Raw genomic sequence first — 20,045 nt, 5'->3', positions numbered from 1 at the left:
AACAGAAAAATAGACAGAAGCTCATTTTCAAGCATATAAATAGGGCACAATGCTTTTCACTGGATAGAAAGATTGTTTGGGACAGAGGGGGTTAGAGGAAATGGATAAAGTTTGACTTCGACATAATGAGTTGAGATATGTAATATATCTAGTTAGAGTTATTTGATAGAAAGTAGCCCTCATGCCTGAAGATGAAGCAAAACTCTCCTATTGATTCTGTATTTTTTTATCAACATAAAACTAAAAAACTAAGAGAATAAGTGACTTGCCAAAGTCAAGAAAATAGTAGTAGATCCAAGTATTATTTGAAAGATATTTAATAGTTTCAAGTACAAATATGAAATTCAGAATATTATTCTCTCACACTGTTTTACCTTATCCCCTTTTGGTGAGCCTCTTGAAATGAAGGAATGTCTTTTTTTTTTTTTTTTTCTTTATTAGAGTCCCAAGAGTGGCCTGAAAGAGAGGATTTATCTAGAGGAAAATCCAGAGAAAAGTGAAGTAATTCAGGACACTGTGAGTATGAAATCCATGAAATGATAGTGTTTTCTTTAGCTTTCCTTACACTTAAGTGATAGACATATCTGATATGTACCTGTGTGAGAGTGTGTGTACTTTTTTTTGGAGAAAAAGCTTAAACTTATTAAAGGAACTTAATAAAGATTTGAAAAGTGGAGAGCTGCTCCATAGTTAGTATTATTAGATGATTATATTTTTTTTCTAGTAAAATACACATAATATAAAACTTACTATTTTACCCATTTTTAAGTTCATTGGCATTAAGTTACATTCACATTGTTGTGCAGCTGTCACCTTCTCTATCTCTAGAGCTATTTCATCTTCCCCAGCTGAAGCTTGGTGCCCATTAAACACTAACTCCCCATTATCCTCTCCCTCCAGCCCCTGGCAACCACCATCCTACTTTCTGTCTCTGTGAATTTGACTAGGAACCTCATATAGGTAGAATTATACAATATTTGTCCTTTTGTGATCAGCTTATTTCACTTAGCATAACGTCTTCAAGGTTCATCCATGATTTAGCATGTGCCAGAATGTCCTTCTTTTTAAGGCTGAATAATAATTCGTTGTACATATATACACCACATTTCTTTTCTCCATTCATTCATCAGTGAACACGTGGGTTGTTTTCATGTTTTGGCTGTGGTGTATAATGATACTGTGAACATGGATGTACAAATAAATACCTGTTTGAGTTCTTCGTTTCAGTTCTTTTGGATATATACTCAGGTGGAATTGCTAGACCTTATGTATTCTTAATTGAATACTTTCAGCATTCTGATTTTATTTTTTAATTAAGACTTGTATAGAGTTTTATAGTCAAAGATTTAACAGCATATTTTGATTCATTTATTATTAGCAACATAATTGAAAAATCAGAGGCATCAAATCAGCTGTAGAATCAAAAGTTGTTTCACTAATCCTGTAAACAAAGTTTTACTGTTCCACTTGATTTTTTTTTTTAATTATTAAAGCCTTGGGGGTAAAAAATAAGAATAAAAAAGGCAGAATCCAGTTTAGGAAATGCAATACGTAGAGTTGCAACACACTTAAGGAAGAAAAACTCATGCTATGTGTTATTCACTTAATTTATAACTGTGGCTCCATGTACATAGTTTCAGCCCTAACTACTCTGCAGATAACTCCCACATCACTACAGCCTTGTTCTCTTTGCTCAACTGCTGTCAGATTTAAGCCAAACTCATTCTTTTCATATTTCTTCCAAATTTTTTATTTCTCTTAATACTGTATAGTCTTTGATTTCAGTCTTTGTCATCTTGTATTTTTTACACTATACATTAATGTCCCTACACTGTCTTCTTTATGCTAAATCCAGCTTTCTAAGTAAATTAACACATGGATGAGCTATTGCATGGGAATGAGAACTGCTAGCCTACAGTTTAGTTTTGCAGTCTTGATATTGTTGTTTCTATAGCAGTGTTTGTGTGATTACTTGAACATTTTATTGCGTTATGCCAATGAGTTTCAACCAGGAGTGATTTTGTCCCTCTGGGGACATTTGGCAATGTCTGGAAACATTTTTGATTGTTATTACTCGGAGGCTGTTCCTGGCATCTAGTAGGTGGGTAGAGGCCAAGGATGCTGCTAAACATCTTACAATGCACAGGACAACCCCCACAACAAAGAATCATCTGGCCCAAAATGTCAACAGTGCCAGGGTTGAAAAACACTGCATTATGTACTTATGAAAATGAATTTTAAACGAAAAAAAAAAAAAAGAGTTCAGTGACAGCTTTCAATTATGCGACATTAACAGAAACCTTTGTATTAACCTCCCTGCTAAACTTGTCTTACTTCTACTCATATTTTTTCTTTGCCTTGTTGTCTTCATTTACTTTTTCTTAATGTAACTTTTAAAAATTGTAACTATTTATGTAAGCCAGCTTTATTTCTTTCTGTAACAAGGCCTAGATATGTATGAAATAATAAATGAAGTATACAGAGAGTGTATAACCAAATAACCAAGAGTGTAGTGAGCAAAGGGTGTTTATTATTTCCGGGAGAAATGTTTTTCCTCCCAAGAAGTGATCAAAATGTGATTTTCTTTGTTAAAGTGGTTTATGGCCTTGAAAGTTTGAGAACCACTTTGAAAATAAAGTAACTAAAGAAAATAAATAAAAAGAAATGCAGTCAGTTTTGTGAGCCATGTCTTTTTGATGGTTTGACTTTGTTCTTTCTCTGCAATTGACCAGCAGATAATTTTTCTTTTCCTTTTTTTTTTTTTAATGTAATACCAGGACACTCAATCACTTATCGGGAGCCCCTCTACTCGTATAGCACCTCATATTATTGGAGCAGAGGATGATGACTTTGGTACTGAACATGAACAGGTGATGACTTCTTTTTCCTAAAAAACCCAAATTATTAATTTTCTGAAATGTTTGGTTTCTTGCAGAAATGAACACTTTATGAAACTTGAAATTATATTTATAAGGATTTGTAGCTAAAATCTTAGAACAGATTAGTTAGTTGCTTGGGTTAATTGCTTATTTAGCTTTGACCAACAAAAGTGGCTTTGCTTTCAAGGCTGGTAAGAAGTCATTGATTTATACCAAGTACTTCATTTTGGGAAAGGGGGAATGTTATTACAATTTTTAAAAATTTCAAATTCTGGTTGTTTATTGATGGCATATAGGAATATGATGATTGGCTTTATTCTTGTCCTTGTAGCCCATGATCTTGTTAGTAAACTCACTGCTTCTAAGAACTTCTAATAATAAATTTTTAAGATTTTCTACATGAATAAGATAACCATGAATAGAGACAATTTTTATTTCCTCGTTTCCAGGCTGCTTATCTTTTATTTCTTGTTCTTATCTTTATTGCACTAGTTAGGATTTCCAATATGACCATGAGGTTGAATCGGTGTGATGAGACAGGGCATCCTTGCTTTATTCCTGATCTTAGGGAGAAAGCGTTCAGTCTTTCATCATTAAGAATGATGTTGGCTGAAGATTTTTTTGTAGATACTTTTTATTAGCTTAAGGAAGTTTCCTTCTATTCCTAGTTTAATGAGGGTTTTTATCATGAATGGATGTTGAATTTTGTTGAATGATTGAGATGATCGTATGGGTTTTTTTTTTAATTTACCCTCTTAATACCATAAATTACATGATTGATACTGTTAGCATGTTTAACCAGCTTTGCGTTCCTGGGATAAACTTCAGTTGACTATAATGTATTTTCCTTTTTGTATGTTGTTTGATTCAATTTGCTACTAGTTTGGTAGAATTTTTGCATCTGTGTTTATGGGGGATGTTAGTCTGTCGTTTTTTTATAATGTCTTTGGTTTTGGTAGTTGGATAATGCTAGACTCAGTATGAGTTGAGAAGTGTCCCCTCCGCTTGTATTTTCTGAAAGAGATTGTATAGAATTGGTGTTCTTTTTTTAGATTAACTTACGTAATTCTAGGTTACTTTAAGTTTGACTGTTGCTCTTTTCTGTGTTGAGTGTAGTTTGGGAATATACAAGTATTCTAGGAGTTGTCTTATTTAAAATCATACAACTTCATTTCCTATTACCATTTTTGTGATTAGGCCTCCCAAAAAGGAAGACAACTGTTTTGTTATTAGACAAAAAGCCTTCCATTACATTTTAAAAAGTGTTTTTAAACTGTTTATTGTGTACTGATTTGTAAACATCTGAGCTCCTTGATAATCATCTTCTAGACTTGCATTCTTCCAAAATGGTCTTTGTTCCAGCATATCCCCAAGAGATTATTAATTTTCAGAGGAAGAGATTCCATAGCCTCTGTTGTTAATAAATTCTAGTGAAATTTTGTTAAATCTTGAATTTTTTTAGGGTAGGTCAAAGTGAGTTTTAGACCGTTATATTTAACTGAGCTGACATTACATTTTGCATTTATGTGTTGGAGTTACTGATCTATAATTATTTCTTTTTCTAGATCAATGGGCAGTGTAGCTGTTTCCAGAGCATTGAACTGCTAAAATCTCGCCCTGCTCACTTGGCTGTTTTCTTACACCATGTAGTTTCACAGTTTGACCCTGCAACATTGGTAATGTAGTTTATAATTTAGCCAATTCGTAGTTCTTGCATTGATTCATATACCACAAAACTTTTCACTTCAGCAAGATGAGTGGGCAGACTTTTTTCAGTTTTCTAAACGTATAAGGATAGATATGAAAGATAATTTAAATGTTACCAGTTTTTTTAAAGACTTAGTTATATGGTAATAACTACATTGTTTATGGTGGCCCGCTTGTTCCAAGCATTCCTACTCAATAGGAGTCTATCAGATTACGTTTTCATGATTTCTCCCCCGTTTCTTTCTCTGCTACAGCTCTGTTATCTCTATTCAGACCTTTATAAACAGACCAATTCCAAGGAGACTCGTCGTGTCTTCCTTGAGTTTCATCAGTTCTTCCTGGATCGAGCTGCAGTAAGTTACCAAGTTAATATTATAATTTTTGCTTTAGTACATTGAGTTATTGGCTTCCTACTTTGAATCTTCCCTTTCATGTTTTTGCAGTTTATTGTGCTTTCTGACATCTCTGTTATATCTCAGTTGTTGATTACTCTTGACTTTTTATCATTTCTAAATTAGTTATAGACATATGAATTCTCGTAGGAGGTTTTAAGGGATATTATGTATATTTGGGTTTATATATATGTGCATAATACAATGAGAGAGTGAAAAAGAGAACACAAATGATATACATATATATATTAGGATCCAAAGAGTAATTCTTACATAATTGGACTCTAAATTGTAGAGGCACAAGTTTAACTAAAAAGTGGTGGAAATGATCTTCTTCCTATAAATGATAATATAATAGTGTTTTATTTTACGGGGAGGAATCTTAATAAGATTTTTAAACTCATATGTGTTATTGTTAGCCTTGCTATAGGGTGAATAACAGCTAGCCCTTAATACTTCCTGGATAACCATGCTGAACGCCCCCACTTCTTTCACATTCGTTCACCTTCTCACTCCTAAAATATCCATCACTTCCTCTCCTGTTTTTTTCTCAGCTGATACCTTACCATTTCTTTGAGAAATTTAAGGTATACAGAAGAGAACTTCTACAAGATGTATCACCCTACCCCCATCATGCCATATACTCAGCCCTTTCTCCTGACACTATGGAGGGGTTCTAGCTTTTATCTAATGCCACCTCTCCCGCTATTTACCCAGATCGCATTTCCTTATACCACCTCAAAGATGCTAGTTTAGCAATTCGCCCCCTTCTCTCCTGCATCACCAGTGAACCATTCACCTTAGCATGCAAACAGTATTAGTTCTCCTATCTTAAAGCAAACACACGCAGACAGAAACATTTGGCTCCACTTCTCCCTCCAGCTCTTGCCCCATTTGCTTTGTATTTTATTACGAAGTTGCTTATATACACATTGCTGAATATAGTTACCTTCTCAGTGAGGCCTTCCCCAATCAAGTTACTTAAAATTACATCCCCTTCACTTTCTGTCACCTTTCCCGTGTTATTTTTGTCCATAGAATTTATATGTTTCTTCTTTATTTTGTCTGTCTGTATTGCTACTCTTCTGCCCTGAATGTAAGCTCCATTAGGGCAGATATTTTTATTCTGTTTGCTCACTGCTGTTTCCTCAGTACTGAATAGATCCTGACAGAGTGGTCACTCACATGTTTACTGAATGGATTAGATAGTGTTCTGATTATACTGCCATTGCTTAAAATATTACACATTATATTTATTAAGATAATTTTCTTCCATGAAGAGATAACAGTATATTGAAGTAATGTGAATTTCACGTTTCTTAAGAGAGCTCCATGCTAAGTCAAAACTTTGTATGCTGCTGCTCATGACCTATATAAATTTATCAATAAAGTGTAAGAATCCTGATTGGTTAATTTGCTAATTATTCGTTTATGCCACAGGTGATATTTATTTCATATAAATACTCATGTACAGAAATGAATGTCTATATACTTTTTTGTATTTGTGCTAGAAATACTTTTAGGTAAGTTGATTTGAGCTACTGATGACAACTTTAGTTAAAGAGAAAGCTTTGAAATTCATTTCACTGTTCTTCAAATAAATATTAGCGATATAATTTTTAGCAGTGACTTATCTTTAAATGTAAAACTTCAGATCTTAACGGTAATTGTTTAAATTCTGGAAGAATATGACTTAAGTAGGTATGCAATACAAAGTAAGCATAAAGTTATTTCCTCCAAATGCAAAATAATTTTTTTCCAAGACATTTCCCAAATTAACAGGAGAAAACTATCTGGTAATGGGGCCAGAAGCTGCAGTTATTATGGGAAAAAATCCTAGCTAAGAAGAAGTAAATTATGGCACAGTTGCCTTAATTCAATGCAAGAACTAGCGACTTAAGACTCCAAAGCCTCAGCGTTGCCATGCAATACCTTTTCACTGGGGTATGACCAGTCTTGTGAGGTTCTTTAACTTTACATAGCAAAATGATTGGGAATATTATGGTCTGTAATATGTCTCAAATACAGCAAATAAAAATCATGTTATATAGGAGTAAATTTTTCATACGATAATATACACATAGTTGAGGTTTTACCTATTTCGATTCAAATGATGTATAACTGATTTTATTAACTAAAGGTTCTGGAAAGCCCAAGTCAGTAATCATCCATTCTAGAAAGCCAGTGCCAACAGGAATAAGTAAGGCACAGAAGTATTCAGTCATCTAGTAAAACAATTGTACATATTTCCTTTATAACATGATCCTTGGGGAAAGGGCTTGTTTTCAAGTTTAAACAATAGAACATTCCAGAGCTATGAAATTTAGATGGGTGGAACCCCCCAAAATGAGCTTAGACATGAATATGCTTGTAAAAGTAGGTATTCAAATTGGGTCTCTTTATTTTGTGCTTATATGAGTCTAGAAGAGCCCTTAATGCTATTTCACTTCTTGTTTGTGTTTTGTTTTAGCACCTGAAAGTTTCTGTTCCAGATGAAATATCAGTAGATCTAGGTAAGTTTGGAGCACCAACATGCTGAAGAACTATGTCTCTAAAGATGTGTAGCTCAGCTCATCTCTAAAGGTTTTATCTGTTACATAGTGACCAGAAGGTCATGTGAATCACAACAGAAAAAGAGTCTGTAATACATTTAAGGATAAATGAAATATGAATTCTGAGATGAGATACATAAATAGATTGAAGAACTTCTCTTTGTCTTACTCCAAGTTAAGTGTTCTTACCAAATAGTGTTGATAGATCTCCAGTTACAATGCACAGAATATGCCTTTAGATCAAGTGGTTTCTTTCCTTTTATTTATGCAGAAAAAAGAAGACCTGAACTTATTCCTGAGGATCTACATCGCCACTATATCCAAACCATGCAAGAAAGAGTCCACCCAGAAGTCCAGAGGCACTTGGAAGATTTTCGGTAAGCTTATGTGGTAGATAGAAGCTGATATGGTCGTTCTGCATTAATTTTCTTTTTAGGTAAGAAAAAGTTAAACGTTAAGTTCTTGGCTTAACATATGGTCTTTATCACTGTTATTAAAACATAATGAACATCTGGAGTCAAAAGGCTGGCATGGTACTGAGAGTCCATAGTCCCCATTGCAGGCACTGTCAGGATTGAGTTTAGTACTCGGTCTGTGCTAAGTGTGTTCCTTCAGGGTATGTATTCTGTTGAGTGGTTGCCTCTAGAATTTTTTTCCTCTGGTGTCCTAGGTGACATGGATCCCAAAATAGAAAACTGTGACATTTTGCCTGTTGCTAGAAATTCATAGCTATGGAAACTCTGATGTAACATCTCCAGAGGGGATGTCTTTTTCTAGGCTACCTCAGAAAATTTCTCTTATTCCCTTCAGGCAGAAACGTAGCATGGGGCTGACCTTGGCTGAAAGCGAACTGACGAAACTTGATGCAGAGCGAGATAAGGACCGGGTAACTTTGGAGAAGGAACGGGCATGTGCGGAACAGATTGTTGCCAAAATTGAAGAAGTTTTGTAAGTACAGAAGTATGCATAGAAATGCCTCTCTACCAAGATGCTAATTATGTTTAAAGTACGCTTTGAACAAATTTAGGAGGAGTATCAGATTGTCTCTGTGGGCCTGTTTATTTTGTCATACTTGAGAGGCTGGAATTTTTAATTTTTGCTGATATTTCAAATAAAGTTCTTGTATTTCTTTTCCTGGGTGTTGGTAAAGTGAGTAATTGTAAAATTTCCAACTGATCACAAATAGGTTAAATATTTACGATGGCTTCAGTTCACAGGCTGTGGAGATATTTCTTGCTATAAAACATTTATAGTTGATGGCATGAGGGTAAAAAGCATATAGTTCCTTCAGGAATTAGAATTTTTCTGATATTTCATTTTCCAGGCAACAGAGATTTCAGGTAGGTGTCAACGCATTTGACTCTTTTGTTTCAGGTAGCTGAGTTTAATAACAATTCTTTTATTAAATTTTAATATTTTGTTTTTAAATGTTTCTATTTTTAGGATGACTGCTCAGGCTGTGGAAGAAGATAAGAGGTAATGTAACTATTTTTTTCTAGAATTTTAAGAAAAAAATGAAACTTTTTTCCCCCGTCAGTCCTAAATTATGATTTATTTCTTTTAACTGAAAATATAGACTATCTCCCTCTGGTGGTCTGAATTTATTTGACTAATATTCTGGTGTCTTGGGTAGAATCCTTTACTGTCCACAGTGAATAGATAATTCCTTATTTTTCATTCGATGAATTCTGAGAATGCCAGTATTGGGGTTTTGGAAGGTATTTGATATCTTTATTCTACCTACCATCCTTTCTCAGAAGTCTTATTAATCCTTTCTCCTCCAGTTCGACAATGCAGTATGTTATCCTCATGTACATGAAGCATTTGGGAGTAAAAGTGAAAGAACCTCGAAATTTGGAGCACAAGCGGGGTCGGATTGGATTCCTTCCCAAAATCAAGGTAAGATTAGAATAATAATAGTATATTCAGGTCTCTGTGCTTCTTTACATTTGACTGCAGTCTTTTCCTTCTCAGTATTAACTTTTTCAGCAAATTAGTGCTAGGCATGGCAACAGGTAAAACATACGTTTCCTGTTCTCAAGAAATTCAAAATCTAGTGAGAAATCCAGACATATAAACTAATCATTAGATAATGTGAAAAGAGCAGTTTACACAGAAAGCCATCCTCGACTCTGTTATGGCCTTGCACTTTTCTTTTATGGTACCTGTTAGGTACCTTTTATGGTACCTTATATGTTTGTTTTATTTTTGTTAGATTGTAAGTTTCAATGAGGGTAAGGATCTCCTTCATCACTGTATCCCCAGCTTTTAACACAGCACCTTCATACATTATGAGCTTAGTAAATATTATTCAACAGGTGAATGAATTGCTTAAAACAGGCTCTCAGTAAATGTTCTATAAAACTACCTTTCATTTCCCAAAATTGTCACCTGTAAAGTGTTTAAAAAGACATCTTGAGTTTGATCTGTACATAGTACTGTGTGCCAGCCTCTAATGAGTGCTGTATGTGTGTCTTTAATTTACATTTAACCAGTTTCTTTCAACTGTCCATTAGAATTGCATTTCTGTCTTTAAAAGCAGCAAAACAAATCTGTCCTGTTACATATCTCATCTCTTTGATTGCACCTTGACTCTAGCAAAGTATGAAGAAAGATAGGGAAGGAGAAGAAAAAGGGAAGCGAAGAGGATTCCCCAGCATCCTGGGACCCCCAAGGAGACCAAGCCGTCATGACAACAGTGCAAGTATGTTGAAGTTTGAAATGCTGCATTCCCACCATTCCATGCCACCTCTGCATCAGAGGCTCATTTAGCTAGAATGGGTTGCTGGAGAAAGGTTCTAGAAGTGATTCCACCGAACTTCCATTGTTTCTTTTCAATGTCATTTCTGCACCGAACCCCCATATGGCTACACAGTGGTCATAAACATCTTCAGTGGCAGTAGAGTATTCCATCAGTTGTCCATAACCTAATTTACTTGCCAGTTCTGATTTTGTTTGCATTCAAATTCTGATCATTCAATTTAAAAAACAAACCATGCCTGGATTTCTCCACCATGCGTTATTTGATCTTTCTGTACGTTTATTACTCACTTTTTCCAAACTATTGCAATTTCTCCACCTCTTCTTTGTGCTTTATTTCCTGATATCCCTCCACTCGCAGACCTAATTTAAAGAGTCAGCCTTCTAGAGAGGGCCGCGGGAGAAGTAGGGTTGGTGGTGCTGTTGGGGGAGAAAATAGGTCATGTAGTGGTCCTCACATTGGGCAGCACCACATTTGAGATTAGAGGCATGGTTGGAGTTGGGTGGGGGCGGTTGTGATACAGAGATACTGAATGTCCCACTCAATGAGGAGTTCTCACTCAAATGTCAGCAGTGTCCCTTGTTGAGAAACACTGAGAAGATGAAGGAAATTTTTAGAGAAGAGGTTGAAGAGAATGGAGCACTTCACAGATGCTGACCATGAGTTCCAAGGGATACAGAAGAATTGTAGGAATTAGGGAAGGAAGAATTTTAGGATCACAGATATACAAAGCTGTGCGAGGATGTGCAGTGCTGTGGGGGGTGATGACCTGAGAGTCTTTAGTTTCTCGTGGTAACTGATGTGCACAGCGGTGATGAGCAGGACGGGGATTAGTCTGCCCAGTCTCGGAGGCAGATTGTGATGATGCCGTTGTTGAGTGTTGGGGAGAAGTGGGGTAGGGGCGTGCTAAGAGCTCACGGCTTCATCTTCCCTACTTGTGAATGAATACAGCTTCCTGTGTGTCCACCTCTGCCCCTGGGCATTCCCTCTTGCCCCACCCACCGTTGCTCTCCTCAGCTCCTTTTCTCATGACCCACGACCCTTTCTTCCTCTGCCTCTTCTCTTTCCCCCTCATCTTCTATCATCTTATCATCTCCCATCCTTTCTCTTCATCCTCCTCCACTTTCCCTTGCCTTTCTCTCCTCTCTTTTTTTTTCTTTCTCTTGCTCTCTCTCTTTCCTGCCTCCTTCCTTCCTTCTCTTTTCTATCTTTTCCTTTCTTTCTTCCTTTTTTTCTTTTCCCTTCTCTTCTCTCTCCCTTCCTATCTGTCTATCTATCTGTCTGTTCCTCATTCTGTGTGATAATTCACGTTATATTTTTCTAGGGCCCACCATTTTCCAGAAATATTTCCAGATTCTTTACATTGTCTTTTTTTTTTTTTTAAGCTGTTTTGCAACATGAATTGCTAACCATTGCTTTCTGCTCAGTTGGCAGAGCTATGGAACTACAGAAGCAGCGCCACCCTAAGCACTTAACCACACCCTCATCTGTGAGTCCTGAACCTCAGGACTCTGCTAAATTGCGCCAGAGTGGATTAGCAAGTGAAGGAGCAGACATTGGATACCTGCCAGCCAATTCCATGTCCTCCATAGTTTCAGGGGCCACTCTTTCCCAGGAAGGAGGGAAAGAGAATGATATGGGTGAGCTAATGCTGTGGTTCTACTTAACTAAGTAGCAGGATTTTAAAACAATTATATTAAGAAATAGAGTAGCAGATTATTTTAATCAAGACTAGATCTCAATTTAATTTTGTTTTAATATTTTAATATTCTATAACCAGTGACAAATCTATGCTGAATGATACTTTGGAGTTCTCATCCATTCAAAAAATATTTATGGAGCTCTCTTGCCAGGCATTAGCTTTGTACCAGATATTAGCACACTAATTATACAGAGAGTCTTGCCCCATGTGTCTTAGTCTTCTGGGAAGATAGTCACACAAACAAAAAATGCAGACTGTGGGAATTGTTAAGGGTACTGGTCCATAGTTAGAGGTAGTTGTGTATATGTTGGGGGAAAGGGGGAGTGCATCTGAAGAGGACTTTTTAAAAACTTTTTAATGTTAAGGGGAAGCCAGTTGAGAGGAAGAGGCTGAAAATGCAGGAAGTAGAGTATACAACCAGTTGAACAAAGTTCTGAGAAGGAGAAAAGCAATGAGATGCAGAGTGTATGTGAAGGGCAAGGTTATTAGCTGAGGCTGAGGATTTAGTGAGAAGGGCAAGGGGACTTGAAGACTAAAGAAAGATAGGAAGTAATTGTAGACAATTGGGAAAGAGCGTATTACCGTATTTCTTCATACTTCATATAATGGACTTCTTAAGCAAGTGAGCCGAGGGAATGGGTGGTTTTATTTGGAGAAGGAAGTGCCTATCTCTGTTGGTGATTTTGGAAGCAGTTCAGTTTCTGGTGTGGCAGGATCAAGGACAGATCTGTGGGAGTGGTCAGCAAGATGGCATAGAGGAGGTTGCTAGAGGTGAGGAAGCTAAGGAACCAAGGAGCCAAGAGTTTGAATGCCTTTATAGACGCAGATTTTGAAGTCACCTCACGTGATACTAGCATGGAAAGGAAAATTGTGAGCCAGCAGCCAAAGGTTCAGTGTTCCTAGGTGGTTGTTGGTAGAACCACCAAAAGGGAGAACATGTGATATTATCCAGAGAGTGAGAGCCTCAGTGGAGCAAGAGATTTTTGTAAGAGGTAAGATAATGGTAAAAGAAGTGTGTCTGTCTCACCTCCACCCTGCAGTCCACAGTGTACGGTAGCAGCATCAGTCTCCGTTTGAGAGGGCTGTAGCCCAAGAGGTAACCTGCTGTGGGACTGGCAGGTTTTTATTGAAGACAAAGACACAGGGGTGGCGTTTGTAGAAAAGTCTGGAGGTTTTGTCTTAAGTGGAATTCCAAAAATGTTCGATTGAGTAATGCATTAATTCATGGCTCTCATGTCTCATTGAAGTAAAAACATGGTAGGTAACGAGTAAACAAAAACCATAAAGAGAAAACAGGTAGAGGAAGAGATGATGTCATCAACCAGTGAGAGATTTCAACACATTTTGGGGAAATTGAAAGTGGGCAAGAATGATGGATAGAACAACGGAAAGAAAGTTGGAGCCCATAGTTTGTTTAAGAAATCCAAGGTGGGAGCCAGTCTGAAAATGAGAACCCAGGAGTGACTTTAGGCTCAGACCTGGCATGTGTTATGGAGTACACGGGTAAGAAATAAAACTGAAAATGATGAATTAACTGAGGGTCTGTAATCAAAACAATTATGTCAGCAGCTTCTAATCCTTACATTGTAGAATATAAGCAGTCTGTCATTTATGTATCAGAAGTAAACGAATATGCTTTTTTTTATAGAAGTTGAATAAATTGAGTAAGGAGTTAAGTCCTTCACAGTGTCAGTGCCCTGGAGCTCACATTAGGGGGCCTAAAGCCTGAACATTAGACATGCCAGGGGCTCACCCTGCTCAGAGGAGCTCCCAACTGAAATGGACCTACTTCCACATAGCAGAACAAGAAAGCCAAATCAGCTGCCCAGTCTTTCATTCTTACATATGAGCAGCATTACTCACTCTGGCAAAAGTTGTTAAAGTCAAGACCTACGATAATACATAATGCCAAACACTGCAGCATAAAAAGTAGAAGACAAAATAAACAGGAAAAACTGCCACTAGCAGAAAATAATTTAGATAGTAAACAAGAACTTACCAGAAAACCTCTACATTAGATAGTGTACTTGAGGAAATTAAGGAGGTTATTATATCTAACATAAGAATAGGATGCTATGAAAATGGAACAGAGACCAAAAAAAAGTTTTAATATAACTATTGCATATAATAGCTGTTTTATTAGTTATCAGTTGCTTTGTGATAAATTACCCCAAAACATATTTACTACTTCACATTTTTGGTGGGTGAGGAACTCAAGAGCAGCTTATCTGGCTGGAGTCTCTCGTGGTGTTACAATCAAGATGCCAGCCAGCCATCTGAAAGTTTAACTGGGGCTAGGAGATCTGATGGCAGGAAGACTTAGCTCCTTGCTGGAGGCCTTGGCTCCTCACCACATAGGCTTCACCATAAAAGTGCTTGAGAGTTCCGTGACATGGTAGCTGACTTTCCCCAGAGTGACCCAAAGGAGAGCAAGAAAGAAGCCCCAGCGTTTTTTGTCACTTAGTCTCTGTGGGTACACAGAAAGTTAGGAGCAAGTCACTAAATCCAGCCCACGCTAGAAGGATTAGGTGCCACTGCTGAAGGGAGGAGTATCAAAGAATTTGTGGACATATTTTCAAACCGCCACAGCTGCTAATAATTAAAGCAGAAGAAAGAAAAGAGTCTCTAAAAATAAAGTCAAAGAAATATTTTAGAATGTATGTTAGAAATATCAGGAGATAGAAATTGAAGAAACAAGAATTTTGTAGAGAACCATGAGAGTTTCAACGTCTGTCTCTTTCACAAAACATTAGCAGAGGAATTGGAGGAGTGGCAGTTAGAGAAATGACAGAAGAGAGCTTCCCAGGGTTGAAAAAGAATATATGTCTTCAGATAGAAAGGGCTCACCTGGCAGCAACTACAGTGAATAATAATTTTCTTAGGAAGATTCATGCCTAGAGTGTCTTTGGAAATTTCAGTGAATCAGAAATAAAGAAAGATAATCCTCAGAGCTTTTAAGAGAAAGAAAATGGGAATTGTGCTGTATCACATTTCTCATAACTCTACAGGCTAGAATACAAAGGAGCAATGCCCTCCACTTGCTAGAGGAAAATGGTATTGAACTTAGAATTTTGTATCCATCCAAACTATTCATTGAATATGAAGTAGGATATAAAGACATTTTCAGACATACCAGGGTTCAAAGTTTAGCTGCAACGCACCCTTTCCTTGAAAATAATTTAAGATACACACACCAGCAGAATGAGAGAAAAATTAAGGAAGAAAATTTCTTGGGATCCAGGCAATAGTGGAAGCAACCCAGGAAAGTGGTGAAAGGCAGTTCTAGGATGATAGTGGCATCACAGACCAAAGGAGCAGCTGCTCCGGATTGGAACACAAGAACACAGAGGCTAAGAGAAAAGGAGATTTTAAGCAGTTGCTAGTATGATGTAAGAGATGAAGAATTTTGAGACTTGACAAAATTATATTACTTTGACAGCAATGAAAGAAAGGCATTTAGAAATGCTTAAGAAAAACAGAACTGTTCAAGAAAGTTGTCATAATTTAAACATGAAGGAAAATTTTCAAATGGCATACTCTTAAAGTAATTGATGGCGTATATGACTTCAATGTAGTAAACATTCTATTTCAAGCGACCCAGGAGCTGCATCATTGGACCAGTAGAAAAGAAAACATAATCCTAACATACCTCTTAACCTGGCAAGAATAATATGTATATGTGTGTTGTACTGCAGTATGTGTGTGGTCATGATAATGGAAGCATGCTGCTGGTTTTCAGACTTTTAGAATCAACCTAATAGGCAGAGCACAGAATGTTTAGTTGTGGCTGTAGATCCTCTTAATGATACAAGTAAAACTGTAGTTGAAAGAAATGAAAGGTGAAAAGGAAGAAACAGAATTAAAGAGAAGGATATGGACACTAAATACCTGATTTGGTATTGAAGAGAGTTAAGATACTAAAGCCTTGTTGGAACAACAACAAAAAAAAATACGTATGAGATAATAACAAATAACCCAACTAGGAATAATAACATAGTTATTAAACAGCGGGAAGAAAAGGGGGTAAAGTGAAGATGGGACATAAAAGTGAGCAAAATCCTCGGAGGAGGAAGAAAGGGACATCACCTAAAGACAATAAATCAAGAAGTATGAGGTTATTATTTGGAGGTGGGCCACCATAATAACTAAAATTTGAATGAAAAAGATTGTCACTGGGGGTAGAAAAGGATAAATAAGGCAATGTTTCTCCTTATCATAGGGTCTCCTGAGTTGTTGCCATGTCTTACGTTGATTTTTTAAAAGCTGCTTTAAAATGATCTTCCTGTTTATTTTTTAGTGCATTTAAAAATTTTATATTAGAATTTTGGTTCTAGCTAACCTGCAGATGTTTAAGTAAGAATTTGGCTATGGATGAGGTTGAAGCTTTTGGGAGGACTGATTTTTCTTTTTTTTTTTTTTTTTTGGTAATCATTGTGTTTATTTACACCATCTGAGTGTCTGACTTTTGTCTTTTCAGGATCAAAGCAAGTTGGAGAAACCCCAGCATCTGGAGACTCCTTAGATGGCGTACCTCGTACTCCCAATACCATCTTTGATTTCCCACCTCCTCCATTAGACCAGGTGCAGGAGGAGGAATGGGAAGTAGAAAGGTAATTTGGTGGTATCTTAGGGAGCTTTGGTACATGACTGTATAGTTTGCCTGTACTTTGCAGTGTTTTTTTCCACATGTGTCTTTTGGGGAGAGAAGCAGAACTTATTGGTAGTAAATGTTAGATAGGTACTGAAATGTTTATTAATTTATTTGATACCAAATAATTGAAATATCCAGAATTATTTATCAGCCACTGTGATTTAACTCAATTTTGTGTATCTTTGTCATAAATTTCTTGATTACCACTTTGTTTTTGTGTTGACTCTTTGTTCTCCATTGTTTCAGGGTGACTGAGCATGGGACACCAAAGCCCTTTAGAAAGTAAGTAAGCCTAGGGGAGCTTTCAATAGAGGCGTATTTTAAGAAATATGTCTTTTTTTCCCCTAAAGTTTTAGTTTTAGTTTTTGTGGTTTCTTTGGGGAAGGTCGGGGTTTGGTTTGTTTGTTTGTTTAATGGGGGTTGCTGAGGATTGAACCCAGGACCTCGTGCATGCTAAGCCTGCAGTCTACCACTGAGCTGTGTCCTCCCCCAGCTTAAGTTTTAGTTTTAAAGGAAAGAAACCCTGTACACAAATCTGTCAGATAGTATAAAAGGAAGTTCTTAATAAACACAAATTATTCAAAAGATATCTATAGATGTAAGCCATTTTGTAGGAGAGGGTGGTGTTTCAGGCTCTATTCTAAGCAATACTTTAGAAATCTAATTCACTGTAATGTAAAGACTTACGCTTTTTTCCCATTGTTCGTGTGATGTCCTCAAGTAGAATTTGTTATTTTTTTCTTCATTAGGTTCGACAGCATAGCTTTCGGAGAAAGTCAAAGTGAGGATGAACAGTTTGAAAATGACTTAGAGACAGATCCACCCAACTGGCAACAGCTCGTTAGTCGAGAAGTGTTACTGGGACTAAAGCCTTGTGAGATCAAAAGACAGGAAGTAATTAATGGTGAGTTTAATTAGTTTTTGTTACTGTTGTTATATATTGAGTTTTATTAGAGTTAAACCAACCCCTGAGCCTTGGAGTTTGCTTCAAAGTTTCTGCTAGCCTTTTGTTTTTGAACGAAGAGGAAATTAAACTAGATAGTTGATCCTTAAACTTTCCAGCTCAAAAAATGTAAATGATTCTGTGATTCCTATTGACAATTTAAAAGGAAAAGTGTCTAGCATTCAGAATATTTAAGATTCATAGAATTCTGGACCTCAAACTTAAAAAACCATTGAGACAACATTTGTCCCACTACTTTAGTTTCAGGCTGTGTTATTTTTATGCATAGATTATGAATGAGGAAGCTAAGACTCAGAGTGACTGGTTGAATTAGTCATGATCATTCAGCGGGTAAGTGATAGGAAGAAAACCAGGGCCCAGGTCTTCCTTTATCCTCATGCAGTGTCCTTTATGTTACCCCAGCATATATGTGACAGACATGTCATATGAATACTGTACCCATTACTGTCTTTAGGTTGTGATTTAAATAAATATCCTTCCTGTCTCTAGTAACATTGAGACATAGAGAAATTACGAAGTCTGGCCTCAGAAATGAGGGTTTATAGGCAAATTAGATAGCCTAAAGTACTGTTCTTTCTGAAGACTTTAAAGTCTACGTGATACTTGGTTTTCTCATGTTGTAGTTGTGATTGGTGGGTATTTTTGTAAGAAGGCAGGTGGATTTTGTAGTACATTGTAAACTTTTAACTATAAAATAGTTTTGAATGATATTTTTAAATTGCCAACATTCAGCTCTTAGAGCCAGTATGTAGGAGAGTTTCATGGAATCAATAACTGACTTCAGAGACACTACATTCTTTCAAAACTGTAAATAATTATTATATAACACATTTGCTACTTAATTTCAGCTGAAGCCTAAGTTTGAGCCCATTCTACGTAAGGTAACATTTTATATGTCCCTTTTTTTGGCTTAGAATTGTTCTATACTGAAAGAGCTCATGTTCGAACACTGAAAGTTCTAGACCAAGTGTTCTATCAGCGAGTGTCCAGAGAAGGACTTCTGTCACCTTCAGAACTCCGGAAAATTTTTTCAAACTTGGAAGATATTCTTCAACTTCACGGTAAGAGAAATTGACTCTATTCTTTGTCCCTAACATTTCCAATAGATAAAAGATTATGAGTATATAAAGGCACCATAATAGTAAAATCTTGTAAATGTATCCATGTTAGCATTCCTGAAATTATATAATTATATGTGAGCACAAAACATAAATAAAGAAGGGATTGAATCTTTGAATTTCTCCCCATCCGTCACCCCTACTCCCCCCTCAGCCTTTTGTCTAGTGGGTGTTAACACAGGACTTAGGGTCTGAAGTCAATGCCTAAGATGAAAAACATGAAAAGTTAAAGTTACCCTTGGAAATTCCCAGTTAATTACATTAGTATGTTTTTAAAAATACACATTCCATATAATAATATGTATGAATATATTTTATAAATAGTAACACACAGCATACAATTCCATGGTGAGAAAATTTTCAGGAATTAATTTTATTGGTTTGTTGCTTGGAATGCTTGAGTAAATACGCCAAAGTTCTCTCTTTCTGGCTTTCCCTGGGCATAGTCATCTTATACTTTCGTACAGTTCCTCTCTTTGTAAGTCACTGTTTCTCCAGGACCCTTAATAATCAAGAATGCCATCACCACCTACTAACACCTATCCGCACATCGACGCCATTTGCTCCTTTGTGGGTGATCCTAGGTCTCACAAGCACACGTGGACACCTTCAGACTTGACGATATCCATTGCCTGTGAACATCCACATTTTGGGAGGAACCGTGGGCAGAGTCATCTGTGCTATTTAAATATACGTTCTGTTGAGCGTGGTTGTAGATGGAGTCTTAAAGTTAAATGCATATTTGATGCACTTTTACTGTATGTAATGTATTACATTGTTGTATGCTTTGGCAACTGTTTTTCTGATAGAACTCAGAATATGTAGGTGTATAAAAATGATGTCCAGTTTTATGTTTAAGGAGATTAGAAGCAACTACACTACTCTCAAAAATCCTTTCTTTGAACATTTAGGTTAGTGGTACTACCAGTAGTTTAGCCTGAAATGAGTGTGTACTAAATTTTTTTCCACTTTTTCCCCCTTTAGTTGGGTTGAATGAGCAGATGAAGTCTGTTCGAAAGAGGAATGAAACCTCTGTTATCGATCAGATTGGGGAAGACTTGCTGACCTGGGTAAGGAAATTTTCTATTTCATTTAAAAAATTTTATAGACAGTTGATCAGATTCAAGGTCAGTAACCAACCTTCCCAAGTGTGCAAACTCATCCATTTTGCAAAAGCTGATGTAAACATGAAAAGGATGTATTCTTTTGGTTAATGTCTTCTAACAAGTGGTCAATCAACTCTGTGCTCTTTTCTCATCAAATTAAAGATACTAGTTCTTCTTGTTTTAAAGATTGTAAAGTAAAATGGATCATAATAA

At 36.5% G+C, this 20,045-nt stretch overlaps 1 protein-coding gene across 3 annotated transcripts in view; it reads left to right on the top strand.

Annotated features, from left to right (window-relative positions):
* The window catches only part of ARHGEF12 (Rho guanine nucleotide exchange factor 12), a 123,824-nt gene that overhangs the window by 81,487 nt on the left and 22,292 nt on the right, over window positions 1-20,045 (top strand). For all 3 annotated transcript variants that reach the window (XM_015242133.3, XM_015242134.3, XM_015242132.3), the window contains 16 exons: window positions 442-516; window positions 2,778-2,870; window positions 4,445-4,555; window positions 4,841-4,939; window positions 7,449-7,491; window positions 7,802-7,907; window positions 8,341-8,478; window positions 8,974-9,006; window positions 9,315-9,429; window positions 10,129-10,234; window positions 11,719-11,931; window positions 16,471-16,603; window positions 16,891-16,926; window positions 17,394-17,548; window positions 18,523-18,669; window positions 19,711-19,796. In XM_015242133.3, the coding sequence (XP_015097619.1) occupies window positions 442-516; window positions 2,778-2,870; window positions 4,445-4,555; window positions 4,841-4,939; window positions 7,449-7,491; window positions 7,802-7,907; window positions 8,341-8,478; window positions 8,974-9,006; window positions 9,315-9,429; window positions 10,129-10,234; window positions 11,719-11,931; window positions 16,471-16,603; window positions 16,891-16,926; window positions 17,394-17,548; window positions 18,523-18,669; window positions 19,711-19,796 (1,689 nt within the window). The remainder of the gene's footprint in view (window positions 1-441; window positions 517-2,777; window positions 2,871-4,444; window positions 4,556-4,840; window positions 4,940-7,448; window positions 7,492-7,801; window positions 7,908-8,340; window positions 8,479-8,973; window positions 9,007-9,314; window positions 9,430-10,128; window positions 10,235-11,718; window positions 11,932-16,470; window positions 16,604-16,890; window positions 16,927-17,393; window positions 17,549-18,522; window positions 18,670-19,710; window positions 19,797-20,045) is intronic.

This window comes from Vicugna pacos, chromosome 33 (assembly GCF_048564905.1).
Source record: "Vicugna pacos chromosome 33, VicPac4, whole genome shotgun sequence".
Taxonomy (NCBI): Eukaryota; Metazoa; Chordata; class Mammalia; order Artiodactyla; family Camelidae; genus Vicugna; species Vicugna pacos.
The sequence above is the reverse complement of the archived record's forward strand: the minus strand, read 5'-3'. Positions and strand labels throughout refer to the sequence as shown.